The 13,116-nt window shown below is 52.9% G+C and overlaps 1 protein-coding gene across 5 annotated transcripts; it reads right to left on the reverse strand.

Annotated features, from left to right (window-relative positions):
- Window positions 1–530: 530 nt before the first annotated feature.
- SCRT2 (scratch family transcriptional repressor 2) lies at window positions 531–12,504 on the reverse strand. 5 transcript variants are annotated; one of them, XM_077112072.1, is made up of 2 exons: window positions 12,356–12,504; window positions 531–1,321 (listed from the first exon to the last, which is right to left on the reverse strand). In XM_077112072.1, exons 1-2 carry the CDS (start codon window positions 12,486–12,488, stop codon window positions 531–533), a joined length of 924 nt encoding a protein of 307 aa, XP_076968187.1. In that variant the 5' UTR covers window positions 12,489–12,504. The 5 variants fall into 5 exon arrangements, 1 of the variants encoding a protein (XP_076968187.1); XR_013156269.1 differs by lacking the exon at window positions 531–1,321 and adding an exon at window positions 5,435–5,743 and having other exon boundaries at window positions 12,356–12,467; XR_013156270.1 differs by lacking the exons at window positions 531–1,321; window positions 12,356–12,504 and adding exons at window positions 5,435–5,743; window positions 9,740–11,306.
- Window positions 12,505–13,116: the final 612 nt, after the last annotated feature.

Genomic DNA, 13,116 nt, shown 5'->3' on the forward strand with positions numbered 1-13,116 from the left:
GAGAGGCAGAGGAATGGCCCTGGGTGGGATTGTGGGAGCTGCAGGCCTGGGCGAGGTGCATCTGGTGAAACCGAGTCAGGGGTGAGAATCAAGGGTCGTTTGGGGTCTTAGGTAGTGGGTTCCAAAAGAGGAAAGGCCAGAGAGACTGAGCTGAGAAGTGAAAGGGTAGGTGAAAAAATTGAAGGGGAGAGGTGCAGAGTCTGGGCCAGAGAAAATTTCGGGTCTGTGTTCCCGGAGAGGCCCAGACCTAGTGCCTGAGTTGGGAGACGTGAGGGCGCGGACAGGGGGTCAAGGTCCGAGTCTTGGTGGATGGAAAGGACGAAGTGGGTAGGGGTGTTGCTGGGGGCAACTGCCAGAAGTGAGTTGTGGTTTTGGGGGAAGAGAGAGAAAAGTTCCGGGTTGGGATGGGTCCCCACGAGGGGCGTGGGCAGGGAAACACAGCTGGGGATTGGAGAGGGCTCTGCCGGCGCGGGTGGGGAGCCCGGGGACACGTGCAGAGCGAGTTCCGGGCATGGAGTGCGGCAGAAGGCTCAGCTGGCGTTGCTGGCAGGGGGCGGCGGGGGTGGCTCGGCCCCTTTGACGCAGGCGGCCTCGCAATGCTTGTGGAGGTAGGACTTGAGCGCGAAGCTCTTGTCACACTGGCGACAGCGGTAGTGCTTGAAGGCCGAGTGCGTCTGCATGTGCGCACGCAGGTTGGAGCGGTCGGCGAAGGCCTTGCCGCAGTGCGCGCAGCCGAATGGCTTCTCGCCCGTGTGCGAGCGCATGTGGCCCTGCAGCAGCCAGGGCCGCGAGAAGGCCTTGCCGCACACGCCGCACTTGTGGCGTAGATTGTGCGTGAGCACGTGCATGGCCAACGCGGGCATGGACACGTACGCCTTCCCGCACGTCGGGCACTTGCGCGCCAGCTGGCTGTCCAGGCTGCGGTGCGTCTGCTTGTGGCGGCTCAGGTTCGACGACGTGGCGTACGTCTTGCCGCACTCGGCGCACGCGTGCCGATGCCCACCGCCCGCCGGCGCCCCCGCGCGCCCCGCGCGCCCCGCGGCACTCCCGGCGTCCCCCGCGCCCCCGGCGTCCCCCGTGCCCCCGCCCCGTCGTCGTCGCGAACGCCCGTCCGAGATGAAGAAGGCGTCCATGGAGTAGCTGTCGGTCACAGCCGCCTCCCCGCGGAAGTAACGCGCCGAAAGGCTTGACTGCGGGCTCTCGGGGTCGCTGTACTCCTCCGGCGCCGCCGGCGGGTACGCGGGCTCGGCGGGCGCCAGCTCCAGGCCTGGTTTCTGGTCCGCATCGTAGCTGCTCGGCGGCAGGCAGTGCTGGGGATAACCTGTGGGCGCGAGAAGCACGGTGGGAGGTGGTGAGGGGCCCGTCAAGACTCCCCTTTTAGGGCAAGTCACTCCCACCGTTCCCCAACTCTATCCCTTTGGCCATTCTTGGAAAATAATAGTTGCAGGTGCGACACTGAGTACTGACGTGCAGCTTTGCACTTGGTGTCAGGCTGCCTGAATTCAAATTCTTTCTCTGCGGATAACAATAAAAATAACCCCCGCCATACCCTATGGACCGCTTGTGCAGTGCCCGGCACGGTTCTGCTGGCTTTTCGTTAGATGTCTTAAGAGATAATGAAAAGGATATTATTATCATTGCCGCTTTACAGATAAGGAAGCAAAAGCATAGAGCAGTCAGTTTAAGCTCCCACAACTAGTAAGTGGTGGAACCAGGCTCAAATCTCACCTGGCATTGCACATAGCCTGCCTTGAACTATAGTCTATGTGGCCTGTCCCCCAACCCTGAAGGAGGGGGTCTGCCCTTATTTTTTCCTTGGTAGTTTGAAGCCAAAGCCAGTTCTGTTTGCCCCAAACCTATAACTTCTCTGAACTTCGGTTTCCTCGTTTACAAAATGGAGCTTGTAATTGGACTCCCGCCTCCCTCCAGAATCGTTGGGAAAATTGGGTAAGGTGATGTATTGAGCACTTTCTGTGTGCCAGGCCCTGCCTCAGTGCTTTACACGAGTTAACTGATTTACTCGTCACAGCTGCCCTATGAAGTAGGTACTGTTATCCCCATTTTACATGTAAGGAAATTGAGAAAGAGAGAGGGAGCACACAGTAATTGCTATATAAATGTTAGCTATGGTAATTATGTTTTTTACTTGCTTGAAAAAGTGACTTTACTGAAGATTAGTTAATTGTCTGCCTCCCCCACTAGACTGTGAGCTCCAGGGGGCTGAATCTTTGTGCCCAGCACATGCCTGGCTTAATGTGGGTGCACAATAAATAGATGTTTTATAAAGGAATTCCAGTCCAATAAGATGCCTTCCAGGTTTGCTGGAGGATTTAAAAGGGATCAAGTGTGTGGCACTTAGTAGGTGCCCAAGAAACAGAAATTCTTGTACTTGTCCCCAAACCTGCTTTGCTTTTCAGTCCTCTAGAATCCTGCTTCAGACCCCAGTGAGAATCTGCCTCTCTCTCCTCTTTCTTTCCTCATTACTGAGGTTCTGTGGGAAACCTGGTTCATCAGGGGCTTCTTAAGGACATATACCACCTCCAGGTCCTTGCACCCTCCTGACACCCCTAAAGCTGGACTGCAGACCTGGCAGAAACTCATCAACTTGACACTTAAGCACCAAGTGTTTCCATTATCCTTTGACTGCAGAGAACAATGGCCTTAGGCCCCTTTCTGAGGTTTCACAGCAGGGGAGTGGCAAAAGCTGAGGATTCAACCCTCTCCTGACTCTTGAGACATACACCCTCCACACCCCTGCTGCCTGCCCTGTTGAAGTGAGCCATAGGCAGGCAGAAGAGGGCTTTGCAAGCAGGGAATAGGATTCCTTCAGACTTATGTCCAGGTGCTCTGATCTGCTTTGGTTCCCTCAGACAGTCTGCCAGGGCCAGCCTCCAGGCCTTTGCCTCTCATCTGTCATTTGGGATGGCCTGCCTTGTACTATAGTCTATTTGGACTGTCCCCCAACCCTGAAAGAGAGAGTCTGCCCTTATTTTTAACTCCTGTATCTTCAGCTGCCCACACAGGGCTCTCCGCACACAGAAGTGATTGGGTATTGTGGGAGTGGGGAATCTGTAGGAAGGGGCTGTGTGTACAGATCCAGTGGGGGCATTGTTAGTGGGAGTTTTATAATTTGGGGAAGGGGTGCCCAGCTACTCAGCACCCCATTCCTCCCCTCCCATCCCTCTCTGTCTAGAGGTTCCCAAACCTCTAGAACCCCAGGGACCAGGCCTGGTACTTAGGCCTCCACATATTCAGAAGTGGTGTTTCAGATTAAGTTAAATGTCTGTTGGGCATTCCCAGACCCCCTCCTCCTTCTGTACTTCTTCACATTGTAATTACTCATTATAATAATTGCTAATGTTTGTTGAACACTGACTATGTGCTAGGCACTATGCTCAGTGCTTCCCATCACAGCTTCATTAAATCATCACAAAAATATTCATATTAACTCCATTTTACAGACAAGAAAACTGAAGCACAGAGAGGGGAAGGGACTTGCTCAAGGGGTGGAGCCAGGATTGGCGCATACTGCACTCCTTCCCTCATTCCCTACACTCAGTGACGTTGCAGCGTACTATGGATGGGTTGTTCACCTCCTACCCCCATAGTAAGCACTCAGTAAGTATCTGTGGAATAGCTGAGTGATTAGCCAAGCCAGTCTCACTCTCTAGCCCAGAGAGTCTGCCTGTCCACTTGGTCTGGTGACATGTCTGTACCTCATATGGCTCAGGATGTGGAATGGGGGAGGGGATGACGATTCACTAACTCAGATTCTAGCTGGGTGGCCTTTCTCAAGGAGTGTATCCATTTGTAAGGGGCCGCTGAGCGTGTGACCGGTGCTTTGCATGTTCTGTTGTTGGTTGAAAGCATGACTTTGGTGCTAGAGTACCTGGGTTGAGTTCTGGCTTTACCATTCCCAGTTGTGTGACCTTGGGTAAATTACCTGACCTCTCTGTGCCTCAGTTTCCCGGGCTATAAGGTGGGAGATAATAAAAGCATCTAACTCACACAGTTGCAGTAAGAAGTTCATGAGTAAACAAAAATATGTAAACAAATAATCAACATGCCTCGAGCCACTTATATGCTGGGCACTGTTTGAACACACCCTCTACTGTCTAAGTTTGGTAACATTTTATAGATAAGGAAACTGAGGAACAAAGAAGTTAAGTGACATGTCCTAGGTTACACAGCTAGTAAATCAGAGCCAGGATTCCAACCCAGTGCCTGGTACATTGTAAATCCACCATACATATTGGCTATTATTATTAATGATAATAAGCTCCCTGGATGGGTTTCTGCGCTACAGTTTTCCTTACCATTCTCTGGCCCTCTGTTTCCTTAACCCAGGTTGTGTAATTTCTACATCTTATTTTCGTGAGAAAGCTGCTGTAGTAGGAGCTCAGTGAGTCAGGAAGCCCTTGCCCCAAATGGGGCACTCTGCTTGCAGCACCCTCTAGTGGCGGCCTGCAGCACCAGGCTCCAGTTGCAGGGAGTTCTTTGTACAGAAATAGGGGTATCTCAAACAAAAGCTGTTAATCTGGCTGAGGCAAATGTGGAATTTTCCTCAGGACAGGAATAGTGGGACTAGAACTCATGAGCAGTGGTTATAGAGTTTGACATGGGTTGGGGAGAAGGCTCAAAATAAGAGTCGGTGCTGTCATTTTAGGAGGAGATGGTTCTAATTTGCTATGTGACCTTGGACAGGTTGCTTAAAGTCCTTTTCTGTATCTCTCCATGATACCCTTTGTTCTTTCCTTATCACCCCCTCCATCCCTCATTCTACCACATTCTCTCCAGATCTGCAGACCTTTCCTTAGCTAGTGGCTTTTGGCAAGCAACTTAACTTCTTTGTACAACATCTGTATAAGGGAACTCAGACTGGATTGAGTAAGTTAATACGTAAAGGGCTTAGTACAATTCCTGGCACACATAACCTCTCAAGCTGTTATTGTCATTGTTACTTTCCTGCATTCCCTGGAAATATCCTTCTCATCTGCAGGAGAGTTGGAGATACACAAGGGTATCTCAGGCTGCTGTGTGACCTTGGGCAAGTTACCTTGCCTCTCTGGGCCTCAATCCTGAAGAATCCTTTAGGGCAGTGTAACTTGTGTTCTAACTCTGTGTATGGGCACCTTCCTCTGCCCCTCAGGTGACTATAGAAGGATAAGCTGCCTGTCTCTCCAGCTGACAGCGTGAGATGGGCCTTTCTTGTTTTGGTCCTGATAGAGACAGAGAAGGGCAGGGACCCAGAGACAGGAGAGCTGACTTTCTAGTGGCACTGTCCTCCCACCTTAGTTAGATGACTTTGAGCAAATCTTGCAGCCTCTCTGGGCTCAAATCCCCCCATCTGAAGGTTGGAGACCAGAGCCACCCCTGCTACAAGGGGTTGTGAAGACAGTCCAGAAAACTTTGGAAAAATGGAGATGTTGTGCACATGTCACCTGAGAATGACTTTTTATTTTCTCTGCCAAAAAGTCTTGATGTGTTAGATGGAAGGTCCTCCAGAGACACCTTCTCATCCAGTTGTCTGATTCCCCTGGGATGAGGGGGTGGGGAAATCGCTGAGAGGTGATTATGATAATAATGCTCCCAACTCACTGAGACCTTGCTGGGTACCAGGTACTACGCTAAACCCAGATGCCCAGAGAAGGGAGGGAATTTGCCCAAGGTCACTTGAAGAGAAGTCAAACTCGAAACCTTTCAAATCCATGCTCTTTCCAAGGCACCAGAAGGGAATGGAGACCTGCTGGAGGAGTGAAGATTTTTAATTAGGAAGAAGAGGGGCGAGGTGTGATTTTTCAAACAATACCTTGCAGTTGGCCTCTGTCTTGTAGGATGGTGGGGAGTTGGGAATGAGAGAAACTTCTGGAAAATGATCTGGCCCCTTATATATTTTTGTAAATAATAATAATAGCAACAGCTAACATTTATTAAAGTAGTAAGTGCTTTATATGTATGAGCTTGTTTTGAGGGAGCACCATGGTCATTTCCTCCATTGCCCTCATTTTGCAGAAGCTGGGGCCCAGAGCAAGTTTGTGCCAGAGCTAGGCCAGCCTCCTGCCTTCTGCCTCCCAGTCCTTCAGGGTTTCTTTTCCCAGTCTCTCCCAGACTCTTCCGGGAATTTCCAGCCACAGTCCCATTTCCCTGTCCTGAGACGGAAAGAGGAGCCTGGTGGAGGGCCAGCTTCCCAGGCGGCCCTGTTTCCTGAGGAGGGCCCAGCCCTGTTGGGTGGTGGGGGCTGGAGGGGCTGCTGCATGGGTATATTTAGAGCTGCTTCTTGCTGTGCCAGGGCCTCGGGCCGCGAGAATCAGCTTCAGCCAGCTGAGCAGAAAGCCAGGTCTGTCAGCAGCAAAGCAGGATAAAAATAGTTTCTCCTGTCTGCTCACAGAGCTGGGCAAAGGGGCTGGGTACCTCCCCCTCCCCTTATTATAGCATCATTGTTAGCAATTCTCTGGGCTCTGCACCACAAATGACACCCACCTCCTCCGAGGGCCTGGCAGCTGGCACACCTGCCTGCTGGGGAGGGAGTCCCTGAATTCAGATAAGCAGGGGGCAGAATGAGGTCTTGCTCAACATAACCAGGGCTATAGGGTTTGGGGTTGGCTGATGCTCACTGACTCAGGCCCAGGGAGCTTCTAGAGGATTCCAGGGCCCCTCCCCACCACTCCACCTCCTAGAATTCCCTGTATTCTGGTATTTCCTGAATCTGACCCAATTCCCGTGGTCCACAGGGAGGCCCATGGCTCTGCAGAAATCGATAGGAATGGTTTTTCAAGGGGGTTGTGGCGATGTGAGTGGGTAGGCTGAGGGTCTTGTTGGCCCAGCCCTGCTTGGTGGGACAGCCTCCCCTACCCTCAGGGCTTTTTCTGGTCCTGCTTCTGGAGAGAGGGTATGTTGTGTAGTGCTCTGCCTCCTCTCCAGATCTTCCTGCTTTCTGCTCTACCCTTTCTCTGACTCAGAGGGGTGCAGGCAGAGGACACATTCTAATCCCCCTCCCTACCCAGGGGCTTGTAGTGGGCACTTTTCTCCTGGGAAGACAGCAGCTGGGAAGGAGGCTAAAAGACCTGGGTTTCATCTTTCTTACCTCCCAAAGGGCCTCTAGGCTGCAGGGATCCCTAAAATATGTAGATAAGCAGTTAACACCCTTTGTGATCTTGGGCAAATCCCAGGCCCTCCCTGGCCTCCGTTTTGTCACTGTAGATTGGAACTAATCCTCCCCTGCTGCCTCTGACCTTTGCCCACGAGGAAAGGGCAGGGATGGGAGGTAGGATCCTGAGAGCCTTTGGGATGTATAAATTGCTACACTGGGACATAAGGGACATGTCCTTATGTCCCAGTGTAGCATGTCTCCTGCTGTCTCTTAGGAATCACAAACTGAGACAGTCCAAAGCATGGAAGCTCAGCTCAGGCCCCTGGTGTATCCCTTGTGACCTCAGGTCTCAGGGAGGACCATGGGCCTCCAGATTCTATATCTCTCATTGGCCCCATTATTCCATACTCCCACTGAGTCCCCTTAATTCTTAGTAAAATCATATTTCTGGGTCCTCAGAAGGTCAGAGCAGAAAGAGAGCAAGTTCAACTGCTCAGTTCATGAGAGGGAAATTGAGGCTGGGCCAGGGAAGATTAGTCCAAGGCCAATCATCAAGATAATGGTAAAGCTGAGACTTGAATCATTTGGGAATGAAGTTGGACGTGACCTTGAACTGCAAATTGGATCTGGGTGCCGATCCTGAACCTAGAACATTGACAGGACCTTGTCCCTAGATGTAGACCCTGGACCTTGAAACTTAAATAGACATGGATTTGTCCTGGAGCTGTAACCTCAGACATTCACTCAGACCTGACATTGGCGATTGATGTTGGACCTGGATTTAAACCTGGAGCTAGACTTTGAACCTGGACGTCTAACATGACTTGGACTAAAACCAAGATGCTAAAGATGGTGGTGGTTATAGAAGACTCAGATGAGCCTACTGTGTGTCCTTGGGTATCTTTCTAGCCTTCTCTGGGACCCCTCTTCTAAGGGACTGGGGCAGCCCTTTACTTCTCTCCTCCTCAGATGGATGCTCTAAGGTGTGGGGTGGACATACAGCCAATGGGACATTGGACCATGCTCCAAGACTGGCCTGGAGCGACTGCCTGGCGCCATCAGAGAGAATGAGAGGAGGCAGGTGCTGGTGTAATGTGGTCAACTAGATAAGCCATGGACAGAAGTCAGAGAGCTTCCTAAGCCTGTTGGGGAGGCTTAATGTAGCCACAGAGGACAGACAACTGTGTTATTGGATTGGCATTGATCCCTCATCTGCCTGGGTCGGATGTACTCTGAGAGAGTTTGAGGGCAGGACCGGTGTGGGGGCACAGGAAAAGGGACCTGGCTCCTAGCTGGAGTTCAGAGTTAGGATGGGAGGGAAAGTGGACATTCCAGGTTCAATAACGATGTCCTCAGTGGGGGCCCATGGAGACCACTGACATGCCCATGAATGAGCAGCAGTCTTCCCTAGGATGGCCAAGAGGCCTCAGCAATGCCCAGGATGGAAGCCTGGGTCTGTGAGGGTGGGCTTGGTGGAAATGGAGGGTGAGGGTCTAAGAGAGTCTCAGAGGACATGAGTTGGCATCTCTGAGAGAGACTGAATTTGATCTGTGCAAAGTTATCACCCAGGGGAGCAAAGAAGAAGAGAGGGCTCCATGGAGGCAGAAAACAGAGGAGCAAGAGGAGCAGGAGGGAGAGAAATGAGGCATTTTCTTGGGGGGAATCGTGAGATAAGATCTGCTTGTTGTTCTTGGAGCTCTGCAGAGACCAGGAGCTTTCCCCACTGGGGGGCTTGTGTGGGTTTGGGAGAAGCCTAGACACACCTGCTGCACTCTTTGTCTGTCCCTGTGGAGGCTGAAAGGGAAGGGAGTAGGGGGGCAAAAAAGAGCTTTGCTTGTGTGTGTGTGTGTGTGTGTGTGTGTGTAGGTATGTGTGTGCATGTATAGTATGTGAAGTGTGTGTGTGTGTGTATAGTATGTGAAGTGTGTGTGTGTGTGTGTATAGTATGTGAAGTGTGTGTGTGTGTGTGTGTAGGTATGTGTGTGTGTGTATAGTATGTGAAGTGTGTGTGTGTGTGTGTGTGTGTGTGTAGGTATGTGTGTGTATAGTATGTGAAGTGTGTGTGTGTGTGTGTGTGTGTGTGTATGTATAGTATGTGAAGTGTGTGTGTGTGTGTGTATAGTATGTGAAGTGTGTGTGTGTGTGTGTGTAGGTATGTGTGTGTGTGTATAGTATGTGAAGTGTGTGTGTGTGTGTGTGTGTGTGTGTAGGTATGTGTGTGTGTATAGTATGTGAAGTGTGTGTGTGTGTGTGTATAGTATGTAGGAGGAGTCCTCTAGGAATTCTCCAGCACTCTCAGGCATTCTTTGAGCTGGGGTGGGTTGGGGGGTACACCTTTTTAATTTGGAGTCCTGCATCTGCATGAAATAGGAGGCTATGGTTCCTGTGACCCCCATATTCATAGGCCCTCCTTGAACTCTTCCCTAGATTCCCTTTTCACCAGCCTCATCTTGACCCTGCAGCCAGATATACAGAAATGGCTTGTAAGAGGATCTTTCTAATAACTGGAACTATCTCCAGCCCCAGGTCCTCCCCCTTCCTCCCTCCTCCTGCCTCCCTCCCTGCCTCCTCCTTCCTCCCTCCTTCCCTCCCTCCCTCTCCTCACCTCCCCCCCTCCTCTCTTTCTCCTTGTTTACCCAGCACACTTACACATGCTGAGAGAGAAAAACGTCGGCTCAGCAATTTTTCACACTTCCCTCAAAGGCTCAGCAAGGTTATTTCCGGCAGAGTGGAGACAACGGGCCACCAGGAGCTAGCATGCTCTCTGAGGACCCCCAGGACCCCCATTCATCCATGGAGTTGGGGAGCCATCAATGCCCAGTCCGTCTACACCCCGGGATTAGGAGAGGCCCCAGAAAGCAGGACAGGGCAAGCCCTGTGTTCCCCAGCCATACCTAGGCTTGAAGGGTCACCCCCTGGTCTCCTGTACTGATGCTGTCCACTGCAGATACTGCCAATGCTGCCAGGCCAGGGTACCTGTCCTTGTTGTGGGACAGCTGGTAGAGACTAAAACCAAGAAAAATGCCTGGCCCTGGGAACTCTGCCGCCCTCAACCAGGTGCTGGATGTTAAATGTAGCCCCACAGAAACCCTGACAGTGGCCTCCGGCATTCTGTTAGATTCTAGTCTGGGCATCTCCAGTGCCTCCCACCCAAGCTTGACCTTCACAGAAGCTGAGCTAGTCAAAGTTAGAAGTATGGTTTGGTTCATACCATCCAAAAATCCTTTCATGGCTGGGGAGGCTAGGGACAGAAAAGGGAAGGAACTTGCCCAAGGTCACATAGCAAGTCAAAGATTTAGAGCCCAGGCCTCCCAAGTTCCAGACCAGACACCTGCCAATCAGAACAACCTCAGGATTTCCTGGAGCTCAGGGAGTTGGTCTGGACCCCTTTGGGGGAAAGGGCCAAAGATGGCAGTGGTTTTTGGGGGTCAAACCTGGTGGAATCTCCACAGGGACACTCCTGCTGAGGATTTTGCCTGACCTTCCTTCTCACCATTTGCACAATGCTTTTTTGGGCTGAATTCAAGACAAGACCGTCTCCTACAGAGGGATAACCTGCAGTTTTGGCTGTGCATGGGGAATTCTCTGGGCTTCTCTGGGTTTTCTCAGCTGGTGTTGGCACAGGACCAAAGGGGCTTCAGAAGGTTGGGAGCCCACAGCTTTATGTCCATCTCACAAGGGAACCACATCTCAGTCTTGCAGACATTTCAGTTTCTACCCAGCTCTCAGCACACACTCCCCAACCCTGGCATGAGCCCCAGGTTCACCCTCTGTCCTGCCAGCTTTCAGCCCAGCCCAGCCATATCTTTAGGTTTCTGTCCTCAACCCCAGGAGTCCCTGGGCCAAGAAAAGAGGACGGTAGAATGGAAGATGTATGGGAAGAGGAAAATGGGGTTCTGTTGGGTATCAGGGGGAGGCCAGGGCCTGAGGGGCTGTAGCTTTGTGCTGATCACTCCCTAACTTCTTTGACCTTGATGAGGTCACAGAGCCCTCTGTCTTAGCACTCTCTTGCTACCTGGTTTGGCAGAGTGATGGCATGTGGGTGAAGTATTTGGAAATCCCCCAGGCGGAAGCCCCTACCCTCCCAGGCTCCTGTCTTTGCTATCACAGCTCCCCCTTAATCCTCAGCCCTTTCTTCTCTCATTTTTCTCCTCTCTCTCTCTCTCTCTCTCTGTGTCACATACTCTTTCCCTCTCTCTCTCTCTTTCACACACACACACACACACACACACACACACACACACACACACACACCCAAAGCGGGTACCACATCTGATGCCAGATCTCTCCCTGCCAAAGGGATGCCTCCTTCTCAGATGTCTGCCCTGGTGGGGGCCATTAGAGGAGAAACCTTTTGTGATCTTCTTATGGGGGAGGGAGCCCACCAGAAGAGTCTCTACTTGTTACTCCCAGCCTCCAGAGATCACCCCTTTCTGGGCCTTGAATGACCTCCCTTGTTCCCCAAACCCTTGCCCCTGAAGGAACTTGTTTTGAGAAGAGATGGAGTGTGTGGATGTGTGGGGTGGGTAGAGGTGGGGATTTAGAAGAAGCAGCAGGGCTGGCTTTGTGGGGGGGGGGGGAGGAACTGCAGGTTCCTCCAGAGTGCATCCCAATGGACCAGGAGCCACTTTGGGTTATCCCCTTCCAGAAATCCCTCTTCTCTCAGTTTCCAGGACAGGCCCAGCTTTGGCAGGCATGTGGCTGAGCATAACAAAAGAGTTGCTGGGAAAAGACCCTGAGAGCACTTGTTTGGCATCGCCAGAAGGAGCCGGTTTGAAGAGAGGGAGAGAGCCCCCAGCGCACCCCTCGGGAACAACCCCATCTCTCCAGGGACCTGTAATCAGGCCGGCTTCCTGCCCCACCTGGGGGTACATTCAGTTAGCCTCCCTCCCTGAACCAGAGAGAGAGGACTGTCAGACTGCCTTGTGCATTAATACATCCCCCCCTGCACTAGCCTTTAATGTGTTAATGTGCCATTAATACCCCCCCCCTCTCTATTCTTTCTTCAACAGCCCACCTCTACCCCTTTCTAGGGCCACAACTTTGAAAGTCCTGGCTGGCTCCTGGCTGCAGGATGCCGACCCTGCGACTTACCCTTTGTAGGACCTAGCCCCTGCCCCGCCCGCCCGGCCCTAGGGAAGCTCGGGAGGCGCACAGGGCCAAGGAAATCTCCCGGGGTTCCCTGCTGCGCGCGCCCCTCCTCGTGGCCCAAGTTGGGGAGGGCCTGAGCTCCCCTCCCCTCTCCCCACGCCCGGCCCTACTCACCGTTGTCCCCCGGCGGCCCCCGGGCGCCTGGCAGCACGTAGGCGGTCTCCAAGGGGTGGTAGGTGGGGGCCGGCACCCCGCTGCACTGGAAGCCGTCCCCTTTGATCTTCTTTACCAGGAAGGAGCGCGGCATGGTGCGGCTGGCAGAGGGCTCTGTGGGGGCACTTGCGTGGGGCCCCGGGAGGGAGGCGGCCAGCCGGGCGCGATTGGCTGGCCGCGCGGGGTTTCAGCACTGGACAGCTCCCAGCGGGCGAACCGGCTGGTGACCGTGCAGAGCCGGCACCGGTGCCGGCGGCCCCGGCTCGGGCTCGGGCTCGGGCTCCTGCTCGAGCTTGGCGGCGGCGGCGCACAGATAGGCGATCGCTGGAGCTGTGCTCAGCACTCCGGCTGCCGGCTTTATATGGGACGCAGGCTGGAGGAGATCAGGTGGTCCCCTAGCAATGGAACTGTTCAGCGCTCTAATCCATCAAATGTCCCCCAGGACAATCGCTCCGCACACGTTCCCCTGAACCGGCGGCGGTGGGGGCAGGCGAGGCGCAGGGAGCGGCTGGCGGGCAGGAGGGGAGAAAGTGAGAGCGAGAAAGGCGCAGAGATATAGAGAGATGGACGGGGGGGGGGGGGGGCGCAGAGAGAGAGAGAAGACGGTGAGAGGAGATACGGAGAAAGAAAGAGACATACAGAGAAAGAAAGAGACATTCAGAGAAAGAGATACACACTGAAAGATGTAGAAATAGAAGCTGAAAGAAAGGACAAAAAGACAC

Source organism: Tamandua tetradactyla, chromosome 1, assembly GCF_023851605.1.
Source record: "Tamandua tetradactyla isolate mTamTet1 chromosome 1, mTamTet1.pri, whole genome shotgun sequence".
Classification (NCBI taxonomy): Eukaryota; Metazoa; Chordata; class Mammalia; order Pilosa; family Myrmecophagidae; genus Tamandua; species Tamandua tetradactyla.